Below are 22259 nucleotides of genomic sequence, written 5' to 3' on the forward strand. Positions count from 1 at the left end.
GCTACCAACTCTGAAGCAAGCCCTCAGGACCAGCTTTGAGGGCGCGTGTGGAGTCACGTGGATATAGGTACTGCCAATAGGAAAGCGGTTGGGCTGGCGCTTCCGCGTTGTGCTGTGAGAGGAGTGGACAAATAGGGATTCTAAAAGACGAGATGTCACGTGTAACCAGTGACTCGGCCAATGGAAATGCTCGAGGACCCGGAAACAGGGGCGAGACAGGGGAGGGCGGAGCTGCCTGTCACTTGCGGCCAATGTAGGAAAAGCAGCTCTTCCCCCTAGTCTCCCAGGTTCACGCGCGCACCACGAGAGTCCAGAAAAGTAAGGCGGGGCTAGCCTGAAACACCAATGGAATCGAGAGTAGGCAGGCTCGAACTTAGATGGAAGAGGCGGGGCTTGTCCAGCCGGGCCAATGACAGCACGAAGCGCTGGGCTGTCTGTGGGCGTGTGAGGCTGGCGCATGGCGGACGCGGCACTGTTCGAGTTTCTGCACACAGAGATGGTGGCGGAGCTGTGGGCGCACGACCCCGACCCCAGCCCCGGGGTGAGCGCCGGGCCCCAGAGGGGAGGAGGCACTGGCCGCTGCGGGAAGGCTGGGTCGAGGTCCCGGGGAGCGCGGAAGAGGCCCCAGTCGAACCCCTGCCCCGCCCGGCGACCTCGGGCGCTGGCTTCCAACTATGGAAAGCGGAGGTCGCAGCCGGGCGGTCCTCGCGGGTTGCTTACTGCTGGAACTGAGCCAGTTCGGGTAAAGCTCTTAGTCCAAAGTCTGGCACAGACTAAGCGGATCGTAGTTACGATAATTACTGTTTTAAGATATATATTGAGAACTTACTGCCTGGGTTGATCCCGCCTGCACCACTCACATTAGGTGTGAGAGCAGATGATTCGATCTCTGTGACTCAGTTTCCTCCCTTGTAAACACCTGAGACTCAAAGTGAGACATTTATTCAGTCAACAAACTTCCTGAGCGCTTGTTGTCTTCCGGGCACTGTTTTCCTGTCCTTGCGAAGCTTACATTTCAGTAGGGGAGTCAAACAATAAAAAATAGAATATGCCATCAGTTAGTGAGAAGTTCTATTAAAAAAAAAAAAAGCTTCAGGAGAGTTGGGGAAAGAAAAGGAATGGAGTGATGGATGGTGGAGGAAGGACTTTCTGAGAAGAGAAAGGAGGAAGCAAGCCTGGGGAGCAAGTGAGGGAAAGAGCATTCCAGGGAGAGGGAGGGTGGAAGCCCTGCAAAAGGAGCATGCTTGGCATTTTGGAAGTTGGACTTACGAAAAATAAATGCTCAAAAGTTTGTAACACTTAGTGGGATGTCTAGCACATAGTCAGCCCTCAAAACATGTTATAAAATCTGTTACCAAGAAACGGTGGGGGAGATAGTAGGTGCTTAATAAACGGGGGCTGTGCTTCCTTTTTTCATTAATATTCTTTTTATGATCCTCCTCATCATCATCTACTTACAAGACTTGTTTTTTATTGGCCTAGGTGTTCTTTCCAATTTAGGAGCCCTCACAAGGGTGTTTATCATCTCAGCATAGTTTTCTTGAGCTCATTCACTTAAACTATAAATAAAACCTGCCAAGTGCCAGGCTCTGCTGTAGGGCCTGGGGAAGACTCAGCCCACCATGCAAAACCCTTGCCCCCCAGGAGTTTACATGGTAGTGGGGGAGACAAATAAATGATTATATATCGTTTATGTTGTGAGAAAGAGAAAACGAGGCAGGGACTGTGCACTGGGGAGGGGGTTGCAGTATCTCAGCACCCCATCCTTCCTAGCTTGCAAGCCAGAAACCCAGGAGTCCCCAACATCTGCCTTTACTCCCTTGCCTCCAGCCATCAACCAGGCCCTGCCTGTCCGTGGGTATAAATTTGTTTCCCATCTGGCCCCTCCCTGCCTTAGTCCAGGCTTTCTCCTCTCTGCCCCATACCAGCCTCCCCCTTATCTCCATGCTCATTTCATCTGTCACATCTTCTCTGCCCTGACACCTATGAATCTTTCAGATCTGGGCTCAAATGCCCCTTCCTCAGGGAAGCCCTCCCTGAATCCCCAGTGGAAGTGAGGTATCCTTGTTCCATTCCCACAGCCCCCCTCCCCACATCACGATAAATATCTATCTGAATTCTGTATCGGTGTGATCCTTTGATTCACATCCAGCTCCTCTGCTGCTCTGTGTGCTGTGTGGGTGGGGACCAGTTCTGGGTATCACCACAGAATGGTGTGTGGATTTGCTGAAGGAGTGAGTGCAGCCCCTGGGGCTGTGCAGGGTGGAGGTGGGAACTGAAATTCATTTAATACTGTGACCAATAATAGCACCTACCATGTCGTCTCATGGGCCTCATGCTCCTAGTCTCATTTGATCTTCCCCACTTTGTAGATGAGCAGACAGAGGCTTTGATGGATGGAGTCCTTGTGGTAAGTGGCGGAGTCAGGAATGTTACTGGGCCTCCCACTTCCAAAGCCTGTGCCATAAATGCTCTCCTATCTTTCTCTGTCCTCCCTGACACTCTCCAGGAGGATTTTAATGAGTTTCTGCAGCCAACCCAGTGTGGGGAACACAGGGTTCCTCTGGTTTGCTCACTACAGGGCTTTCAGAGCACAAGCATGCCGGAGACCCTTGGGCTGTGGCCCTCTGCCTGGCTGTCACCGCAGTTCTGATGCTAGGGTCCCACACCAGAGATTCTGACCGAGCTGGGCCGGGAGGTGGCCTGGGCTCGCAAGAGTTCTCCACGTTCCTTCAAGCTGAGGAGTCCTGTTTCTCAGGGGCACGTCTTGGGCAACCGCTCTGTTTCCCCACAGTCTTTTGTCTTTTGTTCCTGGCCCCTCCCGTCTCTGTTCCTTCTCTTTGGTCCAGAAAGTGTCCTGTCTGAACCACACGCAGGTACTCTCAGGTACTTCTCCTATCTCCAGCACAGGATCTTACTGGATTTCGTCCTCAGAACAGCCCTCCGGGATGGATGTCAACATTCTACTTTACAGAGGAGGGACTGAGGGGCCCAAGAGGGAGGACCTTCCCAATGCCGCATGATCAGAGGCTAAATCAGGACCCGGGCATCCACTCCTGAGCTCGTCTGTGGTGTCAGGTGTGCCCCTCCCAGCAGCCTTGGAGCTTCTTGAGGACATGTCCCTGCAGCACAGGCACCCAGGGGCCACAGTCACTGTTTAGGGCTTTTTGATCTCCCTGTGCTGCCTGGTTATTTGTAGCTGGTGAATGGATTCTCCTGGATGGCTGCAAGTTGAATGGGAGACCAGCCAGAGGGACCAGGAGTCAAAAGACCTTTGTTACCGAAGCAGGAAAAGTTCTGGGAGGAGGAGGAGGCAGTGGTTTTTCCACCTCAGGGAACACTGTGGGCAAAGGAGTGAACTCCTGTGTGTGTGTAATGCGTTGTCACCCAGTACTGTAAGCCCTGGCCGGTGGCCAAGGAACAGCTCTGCCAGGGCAGCCTTCATCCACTGAGGCCCAGCAAGCGCCCAGGCCAGCCCCTTCTCTCAGGAGGGCCTGGGGTGCAGATAGCAGCTATCAGATACTGTCCCTGTGGTCTGGCAAGAACCTGGGAAACCAACTGGATCCCGGCAAAGTGGACAGCAGGGGACAGAGGCCGGGAGAGGGCGCAGGGCATCTGAGGCCACCGAGCCAGTGGTTGGGTCTACACGCGAGATCTGGGTCTCTGACCCAAGGGTCATGGGAGCCATAGGTTTCAACTGAGGTGTGCCAGGCTCAGATGTACTTTTTAGAAAGACCTCCCTGACTACGTGGAGGCTGGGCGGGGGCAGGGCGCTGCTGTGGCTGGAGCCCAGAGCCCAGGGGAGAGGTAGACAGAGGAGCGGGAGGAGGAGGGGGAACCGGGCATGGGGGGGAAGGCGGGGCTTGAGGGTGTTTGGAGCTGCCTGGGTGGGTGAGTGGGGAGAGGCCAGGGTGACAGGCTGGGAGGTGTGCTGGCTTTTCCCTCTCACTCACCTGGTCTCTCACTGCGCTGCTTTTGGGTCTCCTGGGACCATTCACCTTGCGGTAGATCAAAGTCATCCCTTCTCCCCGGGCTTGTCTTAAGGTAGGAAGCAGGGCCGCTCCTTCCCGGGATGCCCTGGCCCAGCTCAGAGTGGCTCCACGGGTGGGGGTTGAACCTCACAAATAAGTGAGGGGTAGGGCAGGCGGGAGAGCCAGGCAGACAGCCCCCCAGACAGCCCCTGAGCCAGCCTCTGGTCTCTTCAGTCCAGGAAGGGGCGGGCGGCTAGTTTGGTTGGCTTGTTTTCCATTCATCCTACTCTGTGGCCCTTTTCAGTCTGAACGCTTGACTGAATGCTTAAATCTCTTTGTTTTTTCTCCTGCTTTGTTCCATTTTTGGCACTCGGATGAATACTAGACTTCCTGGATCTCTTCCATGAGTTGACTTTTCTCTCGTTTTTCTTTTTTTCCCCTACCTCGTGGTTTTTTCTTAATGACCTGTGAGGTTTTATCTACTTGCCAGGTTTGTCCATTTTTCAGCTCCCTTGTGAACAAATGTTTATTTGGGCTACCATATTTTTCATTTCCAAGAACTTTCCTTTGTCCCATCGTCCCTTCCTCCAGCGCCCGTGCTCTTTGTTGGATGCGCTTCATGCTGACACTGATAAGTCTTCTTGGCGGGGGAGGGTCCTCCGTGTTTCTCCCAACATCTCGTTTCCTCTCAGCGGGCTGTTATGGGAGCCCAGAAAGGCACCGACTAGGTTGGGCTGGGCTCCAGAAGCTTCCAACGGGATGGGAGAGCCCAACTTGCCCTCCATAGGAAGGAGAAACTCCTAGTGTCTGAAGAGCTTTTGTGGGGACTGGGGTTGAATGCCACCGAGTCCTGCTGCGAAAGCAGGTGAGGCTTCTGCCTCCTTCTCCACCCTCCCCCCACCCCCTACCTGCCCTCTGCCCTCCACTCCCCATCTCCCTGCCACTCCCAGTCTCTTCAGTAGATGGCTGGGGACAGTGGGTCCAACAGTAACGGCAGCTCTGGAGTGAGCTGCTTGTCACTCACCACAGTTCCCATGTGGGGACCCTGAGGCATGGGACATTAGAGAGCTCACCCAGGGCCAGAATTCACACTCAAGCAGTCAGAAGCTCACCTAAGGGAAACCTGAGCTTGGGAAATCCCCCCACACCCCCTCAGAGCTCCCCGGCTGGGCTGAGGACCCTGATGACTCTGGCTGTCCCTGCTCAAGGCCGCTGTCCTGGCTGTGAACTGGGCCTGGGGCATCTTCCCTCCCCCACCCCCTCCCCTGCTTAACTCTCCCTTCAGACACAGACATGGCTCCCTCAGAGGAGAGCATCCTTTCCCAACAGAGGTCATGTCCCAGGAGCACTACACGGCCTTTTTCCCTCCCTGCAGCCCCTGGGGCCATTACCCCTCTACCCCCAGAATGCCAGCTCCATCAGGGCAGGGACCGTCTTTGTTGCCTTCTAATATGGCCCACGTCAAGAACATTCATGTAGCACTTGTCATGTGAGGAAAAGGCATTCTCCTTAGCCTGGACTGCAGAGGCCCCCTCCCCGCCCCACCTCTCCTGACTGTCCCCCCACCTCTCAGCCTAAGCTGCATTCTCCGGGCTTTTTCCGGCCCCTCCCCAGTAACCCCCAACCCTGGGACTGCTCCTGGGGGAGCTGGCTCTGCCCTGCTCTGTGCTGCGGTGGGGGGTGGGGTGCTCAGCCCTCTCACCAGGTCGTCATACCCTGGGCACTCATCACCCCACCAGGCACAGTAGGTGAGCTCCTAGAGGAAGGCCAGGGAATGTTTGTGGAGTGAACAAAGGGGAGTGGGGAGCCCTTGGGACCCAGATGTGCAGATGTGCTCTGGGTCAGCAGGGCCCAGCCTGGCCCCCTCCAGGCACTCACCTCTAGAAGGAAGGTGACCCGGGAGTTGGCCGTGATCCCTGTGCTGCAATCAGTCAGCACACAGGACAGAGCCCCTCCTTTGTGGGGTTTTCCTTCCAGCCAAGGGCTCTTTCCCCCATCGGCCAGGGGGCTCATTCCAGAGGCTGATGGATGCAGAGGTGGTGAGTGATGGAACCCCTTCCTGAGCCCGACTCAGAGCACTTGGTTTACATTTCCAACTCCCTTAATCCTCACAAGGACCCTTGGCAATAGTGCTGTCAACCCGGTCCTTGTCCACATGAGGAAACAGGCCAGGACAGTTGGCCACTGCCCCATCCCACAGCCAGTGGGGGTCATGGGATGATCTGGCTCCGGGCGTGCATTCCCCACTGCCTCTCAGCCCGGGCAGCATCAGCCATCGCACCCTCCTGTGCGGCATTCCTGCTGCACCTCAGGGCACCAGAGAGCGGCGTCACTGGGGCACCCCAGGCCTGGTGCCCATAGGAAGAGGCCGGAATGGAGGGCTAGGGCCTGAGTGTTATGTGGCCGGACAGAGGAGAGGGCCACCTCTGCTGGGGCCAGGACCTGCTCAGGTCTGAAGGTCAGCCCTGTGGCCGAGGGCATCTCTGGGAGGTGTTTCCTAATAACCCCTCTGTGCCCCGGTCTTCAGGGGTGACATGCAGCCTACCCTGCGGGGTTGATAAAATTAAACGAGGGGGTTTGTACGAGGCCCAGCGCATGCTCGAGTCTCAGTTCCTCACTTTGTTCATTCAGTATGTTTCTCATGTGCCTCTGGTTTGCACAGGCTGGCAGGACAAGCTCAGGCCTCTGGAGTGGCAGGCTGGCTTTGTCCCTCCAGCTTGTGACACCTCCAGTCCCTCACACGCCTCCATAGACCCCACCACCCTCGGGACCTGCACCCGCCCCTCACTCCAGGAAAAATGAGGGTCTTCCCCAGGCTCAGCTGCACCCGTGCTGGTCAGCTCTTTCCTGATAACACCAATCGATTCTGTACACACTTCGAGCGTCCATCCTTACAACACCCTACGGGGTGTTCTTGATGTGGGCCACCCCCACAGAGCTGCTTCCCTCCCGGGTCCTGCCCCTGCCTCTTCTCTGTTCTCCCACCTCGGCCTGCAAGATTTTCTCCAAGAGGCGTGGTGCCTCACGCCATAGGCCGTCCTGATATTTCTGATGCTCCCGTTTGGGCCTCTCTCCCTCTGCTCTCTCCAGGTCACACGGGTAAGAAACACATACAGGTCAGCTCTCCCCCAACCACGCTGTCTGCACTCCCCAGGCACACAGACACCAAGGACAGCCTTCCTAGTGCCCACCTCCCCGTGCCTAGTCTTTCCACCGTGGGACCCTGGCCTGCCCTCCAGAAGGCCACGTGGCTGCCACTGCCTTCCTCAAGCACCCGGTGGAACATTTCCTTCCCCTGAGCCCCTGCGTACCTATCGCAGGATTCTTGGCTAATATTTTAAGGCCTGATGATCATAGCTGGCTTTTACAGCCCCCTGCTGGCCCAGCCAGGGCCCACACCTTCTGGCCCCCTTGTTCCTCAGGAGCCCCCGGGCAAGTCATCCTGAGCTTTAGGGGTGATCAGAGTGCTACCCTGTAGGGTGTTGTAAGGATGGACGCTCAAAGTGTGTACAGAATCGATTGGTGTTATCAGGAAAGAGCTGACCAGCACGGGTACAGCTGAGCCTGGGGAAGACCCTCATTTTTCCTGGAGTGAGGGGCGGATGGGGTCTATGGAGGCGTGTGAGGGACTGGAGGTGTCACGAGCTGACGGGACAAAGCCAGCCTGCCACTCCAGAGGCCTGAGCTTGTCCTGCCAGCCTGTGGAGGAAGGCCCTCCCTCTTGGGTCTCCGCACCCTGAACTGTCAGTTGCTACACTGGGTGGCTTCCTGGTGGAGGTGGCCAAAGGCCCCTGAACCTCTCTTCCCTGGCCTTGTAGGGACAGAAGATGAGCCTGTCGGTCTTGGAGGGCATGGGCTTCCGCGTGGGCCAGGCCCTGGGTGAGAGGTGAGAGGTGAGAGGTGGGCAGGGCCCAAGGTGGGGTCCCTTCCTGGGCATGCCCAGGCGGGGATGGGGTGTGGCTCCACACAGGAACCCAGCCTGGCTCCACAGTGTCTGCCAATGCCCCCCAGGCTGCCACGGGAGACGCTGGCCTTCAGGGAGGAGCTGGATGTCCTGAAGTTCCTGTGCAAAGACCTGTGGGTGGCTGTGTTCCAAAAGCAGATGGACAGCCTCCGCACCAATCACCAGGTGTGTGCCCAAGCCTGGCCCCGCCTGACATCAGAAGGGCTGGGGGAGGGGGACCACCACGGAGGGAAGTTGCAGCCGGCCCTCCCCAGCTGGGAGGCAGGCACAGCCCCCATCGGGCCCTCTGTGCGATCCTGATCCTTCAAGGGAAGCCAGGAGGCTGCAGTGGGGCATTGCAGCTATTCCCAGATGACCACAAGCCTCCAGGGTGGCCCCAGGGCGGCAGAAGGCCCCTTGTGACACTGCCTGTCTCTGCCTGGTCTGAGTTCCCATCGGGCACCTGCACTGTGCCCTGGCCCAGCTGGCCGCTCCCCAAGCCTGGCTGGCAGCTTCTCACAACCCTGGGAAGTCCTGCATCTTGGAGGGTAGTGGGGGTGGGGAGGACCAACACATCCCCCCATGGGTGGACATCAGGCCTGGGTCTGAAAGCCCGTGGCCCCTTCTGCAGCTCTGAAGGGCGGGCCTGTGACCACAGTAGTTTTGAGGGAAGGGTCCTCACAGACCTCATCGCAGAGGAGCTGGGGCACTGGGTCCCTGCTTCCCTTCCTCCCACCACAAAGGTACAGTGACAGCCCAGCCCCCATGGGCCCCTTCTCTGTCCCCAGGGGACCTACGTCCTGCAGGACAACAGCTTCCCTCTCCTCGTCCGGATGGCCTCAGGCCAGCAGTACCTGGAGGAAGCGCCAAAGGTATGCGGGGCAGTCCTGGGACTCCAGCCCCACCCCCAGGTAGGCCCCTGCCCAAGCCCAGGACCCCGGGAAAGGGTGGACCCTGCGGTGAGGCCCAAATCCCAGCATGGCCCAGGCCCTGGGTGTTGGCCTGCCTTCTCTTCCCACGGTGACCTGTGCCCCCGCCCCCAGTTCCTGGCCTTCACCTGCGGCCTGCTGCGCGGCGCCCTCAGCACCCTGGGCATCAAGAGCCTGGTCACCGCCTCCGTGGCAGCCCTGCCCGCCTGTGAGTTGGGGTGGTGGTGGTGGGGGTTCTTCCCATCCCTTGAGGCTAGCAGGGGCTCCAAAGTCAGGCCCCACAGAACTTGCAGCCTGCGTGATGGGGTGTCTTTTGGACCCCCAGGGCCCCACTGGTCCACAGGGTCCTCAGTCAGACAGAGGACCTGGAGCACCCTGCAGCCAGACCTTCACTCCCCGTCCCCCCCGGTGCTTTCCCTCTGCTGGTCCCCAGGGGGACACAGGGCCCAAGTGGGCAGGCTCTGAGCAACGTGTGCAAAACATGCCATGGAAGCTGTAGCAGGCCCCTCCCTGGCGACCTACATGCTTGGCCTCTGTGCCCTCAGTCACCCACACATCCCTGGGGTGCAGGGCAGGTGGGCAGAGAGCATCACCCCTTTGACCAGTGAGGAAACAGGCCCCGCCTGAGGCCACCCAGGCTGACGCGCAGGGCAGGGATGAACGTTTCTGAGCTCTTGGGGTGTTTTCTGCTTCTCCCCTCCGACCCCAGCCTCAAGCTAAAGCCAACCCGTCTTTTCCAGGTAAGTTCCAGGTGGTGATCCAGAAATCCTGAGGTGCTTCAGGTCCCATCCCCAGCTGAGCCTCACGCTGGCCCGGGGACCCGGCCACTGCCTCTGGTGGAGGCCAGAGGGCTGATGCTAAGGAGACAGGGTCCTGCCACTTCAGGGCATCACACAGGCTCAACAGATGGGTGTCACAGGGAGGTGGGGGCGTCCCAGGGGCAAGGTGGTCCCTGCTGCAGTCAGGGCTGATGTGGAGGGATGCCCGAGTTGGACACATTTCTCCACATGGCAGATGTTCAATAAAGGTTCTATCCGTGGAACCAGATTCAAAGTGGAAGGTGGGGGTCACTCAGTGCTGCGAGGGGAGGGGCATCTGCAAGCTACAGTTCGTGTCGTGGATCCTGTGGGGGAAGCAGAGTACCCCATGTAGCTCCCCGTCCCTCATTTCCCGCCCTCCTGCTCTCCCTCCACCCTGGCCTGAGCTCTGGAGCTTGCTGCCTCTCACTCATCCCGCACACCTAGCAGGGGCGGATGGCCCCCAGTGCTGGCAGCCTCACCAGCGTCAACAAGTCTAGGGCTGCCCTCTGCCCAGCAGGCCCCATGGGACGGACCTCTCTTTGGGAGCAGGGCCAGGGGCCCTGAGTGACTGGAGTGCCAGCAGGGGTGGGCTGGACTGGGGGCTGCCAGAACGAAGGATGGATGGAGGTGGGGTGAGCCAGACACCCTCAGTTCCAACCCCTGCCCCTGAGAGCGCGTGCGCGCACACACACACACTTCATGTGCCTGGCGGACTCGAGTCATATCCAGAACATGGCCGGGCTGACCAGTCCCCAGGCAGCTTGGCATCTGTGCCCTCACCCCTCCCCCTGACATCTCCCCTGTTTACATTCATAGCATCTGGGGGCATCACACATCTGGACTCTGCCAGGCTCTGCCACCTGCTGCTTGAGCTGGGTAAGTACCCCTGCCTCAAGCTGTAAACTGAGGCTGGGGGAAACCCAAAGGGAGGAGGAAGGGTCTCCTTGTTTAAAACACCCACAGTAGGTAGGGCTCCTCTACCTCTGTAGAGTCTGGTGCAGACACCCTGTCCAGCCGCCCCTCCCCAGCACACTCAGCTCATCACCACGTTCCCTGGCTTGCCTCTGAGCCTTTGCACATGCTGTTCCCTGCCTGGGCTACCCAACTCTCCAAACTCATGCTCCCTCTTTGGCGTCCAGCAGCCTCCCAGCCTCTGCTGACCACTGCACCCCTTGGAGTGGTTACTCACTCGCCCTGAGCCTGCAGCCCTGGGCAGGCTCCCCGACAGCCTCATCCTGCCGTGCTCTGTGTTTACTTGTTTACAGCCCAGGAGCCTTTCCTCTTGGGTCCCTCTGGGTCCCTGGGCTGGGTGCTGGCACTGTCCAGCACAGAGCCTGCAGGTGTTTCCCAAATGAATTGCAGTTACTCAGCTTTGTCTGAGGGCAGCCGGGGAGAGCAGGGGATTGGCCTAGCCCTGCCCTCAAGAAGCTCAGGGGCTGTCCTGAAGGTTCCCTTGCAGACTCACCCCTCACTCAGACACACTAGCCTGGCCTCCCCTGACAGGACTGGGGTGTGGAGGAGGGGGCTGAGCACTGAACTGGCAGAGGAGAGGAAGGAAGTCTTCCTGGGAGAAGCGGCTTAAGGCCTGGGGGAGGAGAGAGAAGTAGCCCAGGGGAGGGAAGAGGGCATAGCTTGGCTACCGGGGGCGGTGTCTGGTCAGTGGGGTGCCCTGCAGGGCTGGTCGGCTCCCTTCTCTCTTGTCCTGGGCACTGTTCTGTGGTTGCCTCTCCCGTCTCCCCATCAGGCCAGCAGCAGGGAGACAGGACCCTAGAGAGCAGAGGGGCCCCCATGGTATCTAAGGCACGTCTTGCCCAACCCCAGCCCCACCTGCCCCCTCATCTCTCAAAGAATGTCTGCAAGTGTCGTCATTTTACATGAAGCATCTAGAGCAGCTGGTAAATGGGTTGGTTGGTTGGTGCCCAGGGAGCATGAGCTGCCGCTGTCACTGCTGGGTGCCAGGATCTGTGCTCAGCGGGCTTCTCCCGACAACCATGAGAGGCAGGCATGGATGCTGGCCTACTTAGCAATGAGGAAACCAAGGCTCAGAGAGGTGAAGTCACCTGCCTAAGGCCACACAGCCGGGCCCTGAAGGAACTGGCAGCTGAACCCAGGATTGCATCTTCTCTGGGCCTAGACTCCCACTCCCTGTCCCAGCTTCCTTCCCTGCCACAGCAGCCGGGCCCAGGGGCTGGCCCCATAGATCCCCTGGCAGGTCCCGCCCCAGGCGGCACCGAGGCAGGCCATCTCCATCCCTTACGGGGGGCACTGCACAGGGGCAGATCTCAGTCCTCAGGGGGCAGCCCCCAGTCCTTGAGAGCATAGCGCCCCGACAGGGACAGGCCAGGCAGGCTGAGGAAGGGGCGGGGACAAGGTGGGCAAACCGGTCGGGCAGCTGGGCTCCCAGCTCCCAGGCCTCTCACCAGTTGGGCCTGCGCTGACTGACGCAGCTGGCGGCAGGCAGTGGGGCTGGTACAGCAGCTCGGCGGGGCAGGGAGCTGGGGCTGTGAAGCTGCCGTCAGGTACGTGGGACCCCGGACTGGGGGGATGGGAGTGGGCAGGGGCCACGTGCCTAGCCCCCAACCCTCACTGACCCTTACTCTCATCACCCTGTTTCCTCTGCCTCGGGGCTTCCCCTGTCCCCGCCTCCAAACAGCATCCTTCCCTCACTTCTGCTTTGGGCTCTTGACATTTTAAATCTAGAGCACTTCATCTCATCCCCAGTAGGCTGAGCCTCTCCCCAAATCAGACCACCCTGATTTCATTTGCTCCCCTAGAGTCCCCCTCCCTCCAACCCTCCAACCAAATGTCCCAGCCCCGAAATTTCAGGCACTTGTGGCTCACTGCTTCCCACCTCTCACCACACTGGTTTCAAGTCCCTTCAAAGGGCCCCACCTTCCACAGCATACACCCCCAGTGCCCAGGTCCCCCTTATTTTTACTCAACTACCCACCGGCTCCCAGCTTCTGTCTGCTCAGCACCGCCACTGTCCTGGCCTCTTGGAAATTCCTAGCAGCTCCCAAACACCCAATTACCCAACCCTTGGAAACCTTACCCACCCCAAATTAGCCCCTAACCCCCCCCCAACTGTTCTCTGTCCTCCCACGTCTGGCCATCTGTCCCCTGTCCTGACCTCTCACTGTTACTCAGAAGAGCCCCTCTGCCCCACCTGGGTGACCCAGGCCCCCAACATCAGGGACGAGGTCTCTCATCCATCTCAGGTCACAGGGAGCTGTCACGGTGGGGGGTGGGGGCCCTTGCTGGGGCCTGAGAGGGCTGGGCACTGAGCCTGGCCCTGCCCCACTCCTCTCCACACAGACCCCCTGGCCACCATGCACAAGCACTACGCCGTCCACTTCGCCAAGGGCTCCCGGCCCCCCACCGACTGCTATTTCTTGGACCCGGAAATGGGGCACCAAAAAGGTAGGGGTTCAGTTTGGGGGTTCCTGGCAGGGAGAAAGGCCTGTGAGTTGGGGGCTGCTGAGTGGATTGCTAAGCAGAAAACCTCAGGCCCCGGGGGGAAATGCCACCAGCACTCACCATCAGAGGCTTCTGCACAGGGGGCCAAAGGTGGGAGCCTGAGCTGCGATGCCAGCGGGGGAGGCGCACCTGGCCTGCCCCTTCCCCAGCATGAAAAGAATCCCCTCCCCAAATCACCAGGCCTGTGGGGACTGCCCCACAACATGGCAGCTTTGGGTGGGGGTAGGAGAGCGAGCCCCCGCCCCACACTGAGTGTATTCGAACAAGGCGGGGGTTCAGCCTCCCACGGTGACCGCAGGTGCTCCTACTCGGGGTTCAGAGGGGGCAGTTAGCCCCCATTAGGACTGATTCAGCCTCCTTGGGGGTCTGTGCCTCCCAGGGCAGTCGCCTTCCTGCTGGCCTATTCTGAGCCCAGGTACAAAGGCCAACCCCCTTCCCAGTCCCCATCCCAGCCCCCTCCCCACAGCCACTGCCCATCACTGTGGCCTCCTCTGGACCAATGAGGCTAGCTCCCAATGGATTGCTCTCAGTCCCCCCTCACTGGGGACACCCCAGGGACCAATGATTTTGGGGTAGCAGGGACTCTGGGGCATCATCCCCTCTCCAGCCCCTCACCTGGCTAGGGTCCAGGCCCCTGGACCTCTTCTCCCCTGACCTGTGGAAGAGCACAGAGTGGGGCCCCTCTGCCCACACCCACCTCGTCATTTTCCCCAACTCCTCCTGAGCCTCAGCTGAGCGATAAGCCCCAGCCTGCACCTGAAGATCTGACCTGGTTCCTGCTGGTGCCCCTCAGGGGTCAGGGACCCAGGCCCAGTCACCCCCACTTCCTTCCTTCCAGGATGCTGTCATCAGTGGTGCCATGACCTAGCAGCACCTGGAGCCCACGGGCCCTGTTGGCCGCTCCCCCAGGCATGCTGGCAGTTGGCCTACCACAGCCACAGGGGGTGTGTCGGCGGCTGTCGCTGGGGCCCCCAGCCCCCGCTCCTGCAGCAGCAGCAGCAGCAGCGGTGGCAGCCCCAGGCCCCAGCTCCCAGCCCCCTGCGGCAGCGGCTCTACCCTGCCCAAAGGGCCCAGAAGGGGATGCCTGCCACCTCGACTGCCCCCGTACAACCAGCCAGCGCCCCCCAGCCGCCCCCCGCACCCACCACGGCACACACCACGGCCAGCAGCAGCCCGGCCCTGCCCTCCGCCACCAGCACCCTCCTGGAGCCCAGCAGGCCCACTGCGGCTCGGCCCCTGCCCGCCCCCGCTGCCTATGGCTCCTTCACCTCCTACAGCTCCGGTGCTCACCCAGCCTTCCCAGAACTCTGTTCCTGCTGCCTCGCTTCCCACCTGGGCCTAGGGCCTGCCATCCTCACCCCTTGCTCTGGCCCCTTGCCCTGGGCCTCGGGCGGCCACCTCTGCTTCACCTGCTGGGATCCAAGCTTCTAGGCCGGGCCTGTCCACAGTGCCCCCGTCCTGGACTGGCCAGGGGCCTGGGCCCCAGCTCTCACCCTCTGCTGACACCCTAGCTCTGCTTTCTCTCTTCCCTGCCCTTCCTCTGCAGAGGACTTGGAGCAGGGGGCCACGCACACCCGCTTGTTGGCCAGCTCTGGTATGGGGGAGACGGGTCAAGTGTGCGGCTGCAGCAGGAGGTAGGAAGCAGCCTAGGGGATGGAGAGAGCAAGGCAGCCATGGGAGGGGTTCCACCCCCCACACACACACACACTCATTCATTCTGTGACTAGGTGGTACTGGACCCTGCAGTGGGTACCAGGTGCTGTTCTGGGGGTGCCCCAGGAAGCTGGGCAGACAGAGATCATGGCCTTTGTGGAGCTCAGGGTCCATGGTGGTGGGGTGGGAGGGGCGGATACAAGAAACAAGATAAGTAGCAAAGTTCAAAAGTGTGTCACCAGCTGATAAGCAGGATGGGGAAGAATAAAGCAAGGAGAGAGGAGGGCGCATCAGGATTGGCAAATTAAACAGGATCATCAGGTGAAGCCCCACGAAGGTGACATTTGAGCAAAGATGGGGCAGTTCTCTCGAGTAAGTGGCAGCAGGATCAGCAAATGCAAAGATTCTTTTGGGGCCAGGGGGAGGCAAGGAGGTCCACATGGCTTGAGCAGGGGGCGGTGAGGAGGAAGATCAGAGGGTGTGCAAGAGGGAGGAAGGCGGCCAGATGCTGTGGGCCTCGTGGCCGCTGGCCGCGGTGAAGGCTTGGCTTTTGACCTCCCAGGGAGGCGGGACCCTGAGGCGCAAGCACTGACTTGAGATCCGACAGGAGAGTGGACTGGAGGAGGCAGGGGGTGGGAAACTGGAGTCCAGGCGAGAGGAGCTGGTGGCCTGACTGGTGGCCTGACCAGGGAGGTAGAGGTGGAGGTACATGCTGGTTTCTGGATCTGGCTGGAAAACAGAACAACAGCTTCACAGGGACTTGGCCCCAAGGCAGACACGACCTTGTCCCTAGAGCCTCTGGGCTGCGCTGCCCATTTCCCTCAAGGGAAGTAGAGGCTCCATGAGGTGAGGTCAGCCAGCCACCAGGCACAGCAGGCTCAGATCTTCCCGGCCGCCAGCTCATCTGACCTCAGCGGAGTCTTCCTCCTGCCCTCCCAGCTATGCCTCCAGGCCCTGCGCCGGCCCTCAGGGACGGAAGGAAGCTACAGCCCAGGCCTCTATGAAAGTGGGTGTGTCCTCCCCACCACGCGCTGTGAGGCCAGCCTGGTGCCCCCACCCCCACACGCTGATCCCTACCTTTCTCGTGCCCCAACTCTGGGTCCATGAAACAGCGCTCAGTGGGAGCCCGAGACGGGAGGGCAGGCACCCTCTGCAGAGTGGACACTGTAGCGCTCGCGCATTAAATGCTTGTGCCAGAAATTACCCCAGAACCTGTGCCCTAAAGGGCCATTCCAGACGACGACATTGACAGAGGGCCCACCCCTGTGGCCAGACCCTTTGGCACCCACACTCCCTGGCATCTCTGCATCCCACTCTTCAGAGGAGGGGACTGAGCCTCTCAGGGGCATCACTCTGTCCGGTATGCAGAGAAAGGTGGCAGGGCCAGGACCAGAAGATGCGTCTGCCTGGGCTGGGGCAGGATTAGGGACTTGCGGGCACAGGGTCACAGAGAGGTGGACAGAGCAGAGGAAGGGGTGGGCAGGAAGCTGAGGAGCCTGTGGCTGTCGGGGCCTGGCTGTACTCGGGGCCTGGCTGTACTCAGAGCCAGGCTGACAGAGGAGGAAGGAACTGACACGGAGAACTTTTGAGCATGGAAAGTGGTATCTTAAGTATTTGCAGGCCTGGAGTCTCAAGAAAAGACCATGGGATTTTCCTAGGGGGACCACGGGCTGGTGGCTGAGCCTGGTGACCTAAGGCCAGGGCAGCCAAGTACCCACACGTGTCTGGGTCGGGGCCAGAGGGAAACTAGCCTTCCAGCCTTTGCCTGGTGGGTCTGGGGCCCAGAGGGACACAGATGCTTCTGTCTGAGGGTTTGACCTGAGTCATCTCTAGGAGTCAGGGAGGGGGATCCCTGTGCAGGGAGCAGCTGAGGGCAGGCACTGGGGAGGGCAGACGGGAGGAGGGTGGTGCCTGGCCAGCCTCATTGACTCGGTTTCCCCACCTCTACCCCCTCCTCAACCCCGGCCCCCAGAGATCCTGACAGAGGATGATGTCTACTGCAGCTGCCTGGCCAAGACCCTCTGCCACGTGCCCGTCCCTGTGACTGTGGGTTTCTATGCCCCCTTTGGCTGCCGCCTGCACCTGATGCTGGACAAGATCACGGGTGAGGATCTGTGTGCGTTGGGGAGGGGTGATTAAGGGAAACGAAGCCTCTGGTCCCTGCCCAGCCCCAGGTTTCCCCAAGACCGGCTCACTCCTAAGGCTGGTCCGCTCCAGTCCAGATGCCATAAGTCAGCATTAACCGGGTCCCTCCCCACACCCATAGCCTCTGCCCCCCAAACCCCAGTTCCTTGCTCCAGTTTCATCTCCAGCCTCCTGGCCTCCAGCCTCACCCCCTCCTCCACCAAATCTACTGCAAGGAATCTTTCTAAAATACAGCTCAAGCCCTATTCCTCCCCTGCTCAAAAGCCTCCCACATCTCCCCAGCATCCTAGGGAGAAAGCCCAGGTTCCTCACTCTTGCTAAGTCCCTCCTGGCTTCTGTGCTCCTCGGACCCATCTCTTCTCCTCAGCCCTGGCCCCAGGCCTGGTGCCCATGAGACCCCTGGCCGATAATGTTAATTGAAGACATGACCTGAAACCCAGCCAAGTTCCACAGGAGCTCAGCACTGGTTCAACCCTGTGGGGGCTCAGACCCTAGCCCTGATCACGGCCAGAGAGGCTGGAGGTGACTCACCTCCGTATGCCCAGTGGTGAGCACTTCCTAAACAAGCCCACATCCTGCCTCTGTGTTGTCACGGAACAGCAAACAGGGTCCTGGGAGGAGAAGAGATGCAGCTATAAGGAAAAGGGAGACAGCATGACAGACCTTCTAGCTGTGCTGGGTGACTCCCACTTGTTCACTCCCTAACTTTACAGCAGGCAGATCCTGCCCCAACTTCTCGTGAGCCATCCTCCAGACATTCTCCCAACACTTCCTCAGTGCTCAAGGGGCACAAGGTGACCAAAACAACCAGGGCCCTACCCTTCCTGGGCTCACAGACCAGTGAAGGACCTGGGGACAGACCTGTCCCCAGACAATTGATGACCCAGAGTGGGGTGGGCGAGCCCAGGGGCACCTGACCCAGCTTGGGGATCAGAGAAGACTTCCTGGAGGAGGAGACAGCTGAGCTGTGAGCTGGAGGAAAAGCAGTAAGCCAGGAAAATTGGGCCAAGCTGTGCCCTTGCAGCATCTCTTCCTCAGCACCTCCAATGCTCTCTTTCATTCCTTAGAGCCCTCCCTGCCTCTGTCCTCTGGGGGCTCCATTTCTACTCTCCTCTAACCCTCACCTCCCCCTCAAGACTCTTTCCTGTTCAAGCCTGGCTCCAGGCCTCTCCTTCTGCTCTTGCTCAGCTTTCTGGGATGGGCCCTACCCAGGCCTGAGCCTGGTCCCCGCGGCCAGAGCCCAGCTGCTCACACCGTACCCCCCAACCCCTCGCCCGGTGCCTTCGGTCCCCGCAGCGCTGATGCAGCAGGAGGCGACCCAGCGCGAGGGCGAGGAGCTCCAGCGCGTGCAATGCCGGCCGCGGTCAGTGCGCGGCTGGGGCTTCCCGCAGCTTCTGTGGTACCTGGTGTTCCTGCAGCCCGTCATCACAGAAGTGCACCTGCGGCGCAAGAACGTGAAGTTCCTCTTCATCCGCTTCAGCGCCTGGCAGTACGCGGGCACGGACAAGCTGTGGGCCGGCCTGGTCACCACGCTGTGCGAGGGCATCCGCCATCACTACGGCGCGCTGCCTTTCAGCGTGTACTCGGTGATGGGCAACAAGCCGGGCGCGACGCCGGGCTTCTGCCAACGCGAGTGGCACTGCCGGCTGCGCGTGTGCCTGGCGCTGCTGGCGCTGCTGGCGGCGCTCAGCCTGGGCGTGGGCCTGCTCTACCTGTCGGTGGGCAGCCGCTCACTGGGCCACGGCGTCGCCAATGGCAGCCTGCTCCAGGTGGTCGGGGGCGCGGCCACCACACTGTCGGGCTCCGGGCTGCTCATGGCCGTATACTCAGTGGGCAAGCACCTGTTCGTGAGCCAGCGCAAGAAGATTGAGCGGCTGGTGTCGCGCGAGAAGTTCGGCAGCCAGCTGGGCTTCATGTGCGAGGTGAAGAAGGAGGTGGAGCTGCTTACTGACTTCCTGTGCTTCCTGGAGATCTACCAGCGGTGCCGGCTGCGCGTTGTGCTCGAGGTCACGGGGCTGGACACTTGCTATCCGGAGCGCGTGGTGGGCGTGCTCAACGCCATGAATACACTGCTGTCCGACAGCCACGCGCCCTTCATCTTCATCCTGGTGGTGGACCCCAGCATCCTGGCCGCGTGCCTCGAGAGCGCCGGCTCCATGAAGGGCACGGCCGACAACGGCTACCTCTTCCTCAACCGCACCGTCACGCTGCCCTTCTCCGTACCCATCATGGGCCGCCGCACCAAGCTGCAGTTTCTGCACGACGCGGTGCAGAGCCGCGACGACCTGCTCTATCGCGAGATGACGCGCAAGCTGCGGCCGCCGGGCGGGGCGGGGGACGGCGAGAGCACGAGGCTCCTAGGGGTGGAGACGCGGGCGGGGGCCCAGCGCGCGCAGAGCCGCATCGACGCCGAGGCGGCGCGCCGCATCCGGGAGGCGCTCTTCTGCCTGCACGACGAGCGCGACTGCCTCTACGAGTACGTGCCCGACAACGTGGTGTCCATGCGGCGCATCGTCAACACGGTGCCCATCACCGTGCGCCTGCTGCAGCAGCAGCAGCAGGGGGACTTCGTGGGCCCCTCGCCGCGCCAGGCCGTGGCTTGGGTCGTACTCGCCAACCAGTGGCCATGCCGCCTCAGCTGGGTGCTGCAGTGCCTGGAGGACCGGCAGCAGGCTGGGGGCGCGCCAGACGCCCGCGCGCGCCTCTGGGACGTCTTCTGCGACAACAGCCGCGAGCTGCACACCATGACCAAGGCGCTGCAGAACGTGCTCGACCTAGACGGCGACCCCGAGCTTTTCGAGCGCTTCCTGGACTCCGACTTCCCCTTCACCGTGGCCGAGGCGCAGAGCCTGCTGCGCTGCACGGTCAACCTGGATCATTCCATCCGCCGCCGCATGGGCCTCATCCGGGCGGTCAGTGCGCTCAAGCCGCCTAGCCCACCCAAGTCCCCCGCCCACGACGCCCCCCACACCGCCAACGGAGCCAACCACGCCCCAGAGGAAGCCGTGTCAGGTCGCTCTGCAGGGCACACCCCTGCGCATGCCAGCGAAGCCCACCACCCCCAGGACTGGGCTCAACGGGGCAAGCCCAGACCTGTGGCTTAAGCACCCATCTCTCCAGGGGAATCCAGCCCAGGCGGGCCTTGAATGGAAGACTCTGGGGTGGCAGGAGGCAATAATTCCATCTGCCCAGATAAGGGTGTAAGGGGCATGACTGGGCCAAGACCCAGGGTCCAGTTTCCAGAATGAAGCCTGTGGTAGCCACAATCCCCAGGGGAATCTGTGAGCCAGAGAGAGCTGTTGGCAGTAGCCACCAGGAGTGGGCAGTGTATCAGTGCCAGTGTCTGAGAGCTAGGGCAGAAGGACCAGTGGAGGAACTCAGGTTCATGTGCAATAAATGAAGATGTGAAAGCCCCTGATTGCTCTTCGTGCCCTGGTCTCCCCGGCTCAGCGAGGGCTGAGGACGAGGCCAGCCCTGTCCTGCCAAGCTCACTTCATCTCCAGGGAGTCGGGCAGTCTCAGCTGGCAGCCTCATGGCTGGCATCCCAGTGGCAGGTGGGGCTCCGGGGGCGGTGGGCGAGGCTGCAGAGTCAGGGGAGATGAAGGACAGACGGATGTGCACGTTGACTCAGTGGAGAGCGCCCAGGCCTCAGGGAATCCAGGTCCTTGTCCCTACACCCTAGCTTGCCCCTCTGTAGGTAGGGCAGGAGCTGGCATTTCCGAAGGCGGTGTCCCTGGTGACCTCAGCAGGCTGATCCACTCTCTCGGGGTGGCTCCACCCCAGGCCTAATGGGTTAATTAGGCCCCGCTGGCACCTCAGTCAGCTGAGGTGGGCACTGCTGCCTCCCTGGACAAGTAACTGTCCAGGGGGTGCCTACCTTATGGGTCACTCCAGGGCCACCTGATGAGCCCCTTGATGAGGACAGGGAAGTTGAGCAGAGATGGTGCACTTGTAGGACACTGAGTGGGGGCCATAGCCAGGCTGAGGAGGGGCTTTTCCCAGGGCTGGACTCCACCACCATGCCTTACCACCTTCCCTCCTACCGGTGGGACAGAGACCTAGAATGTGTGCACCACGCCTCTGGGCAGCTTCCGGTTCCTCACTGGTCAAACAGCCACACAGGCCTGTGGCGTGCCTGGCCCAGTCCAATGGGGGATGGGGGACCAACACTTAACATATCCTGTGTGACCAGAGGTCAAGGGTATGACTTCTGAGCCAGGGCCCCCAGAGCTGTGGAGACAGTCCCAGAGGGAGCCAAGAGCACTGCAATGATGCCCACCCTCAGGCTGTGCAGTCTGGTAGGGATCCTGACCTCACATGCCTTAGCTCCAAGGCTGGGCACAGCACCCCAACATCCCTGGCCAGTAATTGCTTCAAAATGGATGCAGGGAAGAGAACCAGCCTGGGACTTTACAGGAGCTGCCAGAACTGAAGCACCAGCAGTTCCGGCACAGCTGAGCTAGCGGGATAAAGCTGGACACGCTGGGAGCTGTTTTCCAGTAGTAGCAGGTGAGCCTGCCCCAGAATGAAACCACCGTGGAGACACGTGGGTCCTCGTGACACTGTTAGATCAGTGTCTCTGTAGACGCGCTACTGGAGCCAACAGACATCCTTTCCCTTTTGTTCCCTAAGCTAATTTGACTTGGGCTTGTTTTTTACCACCAGAGTCCAAGCTGAAAACAGGCTGGCACTGGGAGTGGGGTGCTCCGGAGGCAGAACTAACCAGTAGACTCAGTTGGCAGAAAGGAGCAGAACTGAGAACCCCCCAGGCCCCAATGAGAAGCTGCTCCCTATTACTTGGTACCAAGTTGTGGCTTGTTTATCTTAGGCTGACCACACACCTGCCAAAGCTAGAGCTGTGGGAGACTTAGAGGAAAAAAAAAAAAACAAAACAGGATGTCAGAGGGGCTGGGTGTGGCCAAGATGGCACCCTGTCCACCAGCATTCAGGGCCTTTCTCTTGTGTGGAGCTTTTGCTGAAAACTTGCCCCTAGAAGGGAGTGCAAGTGGTGTGTCCCCCTTTGCCATCAGGACAAGAGGCAGGTTTGCCTTCTCCATTCTCCTTCCCCACCGGCTGCTGGATGCAGGGTCTCCTAGGGACCTAGGGGATGCAGAGCCACCAGAGGGCGGGGGCCTGGGTCCAGGAGTCACTTTGGAGCACAGCTGCCTACCACCCGAAACCCCCACATGCATGAAAGTAAACTCTCCCATGTTAGGATATCGAGATATTTAACGTGTGGTACAGCATCTAGCCAAGTAATAAAACGGCCTCCTGTCTTCACAACAAGCTCGGGTGACGCTTGAATGGCTGAAGGCAAAAGAAAGAAAATACTTGGCCAAAG

General features: G+C 60.2%; 1 protein-coding gene across 10 annotated transcripts; it reads left to right on the forward strand.

Moving 5' to 3' along the window:
* Position 1: 1 nt before the first annotated feature.
* Positions 2-20331, forward strand: LOC105062510 (trafficking protein particle complex subunit 6A). 10 transcript variants are annotated; one of them, XM_074369428.1, is made up of 11 exons: positions 2-541; positions 2373-2410; positions 7790-7857; positions 7983-8100; positions 8703-8786; positions 8958-9051; positions 10460-10519; positions 12959-13063; positions 13959-14402; positions 16746-16877; positions 18107-20331. In XM_074369428.1, exons 1-11 carry the CDS (start codon positions 346-348, stop codon positions 20020-20022), a joined length of 3255 nt encoding a protein of 1084 aa, XP_074225529.1. In that variant the 5' UTR covers positions 2-345; the 3' UTR covers positions 20023-20331. The 10 variants fall into 10 exon arrangements, with proteins under 10 accessions (XP_074225529.1, XP_074225530.1, XP_074225535.1 ...); XM_074369429.1 differs by having other exon boundaries at positions 18215-20331; XM_074369434.1 differs by lacking the exon at positions 13959-14402.
* Positions 20332-22259: the final 1928 nt, after the last annotated feature.

This window comes from Camelus bactrianus, chromosome 9 (genome assembly GCF_048773025.1).
Source record: "Camelus bactrianus isolate YW-2024 breed Bactrian camel chromosome 9, ASM4877302v1, whole genome shotgun sequence".
NCBI lineage: Eukaryota > Metazoa > Chordata > Mammalia > Artiodactyla > Camelidae > Camelus > Camelus bactrianus.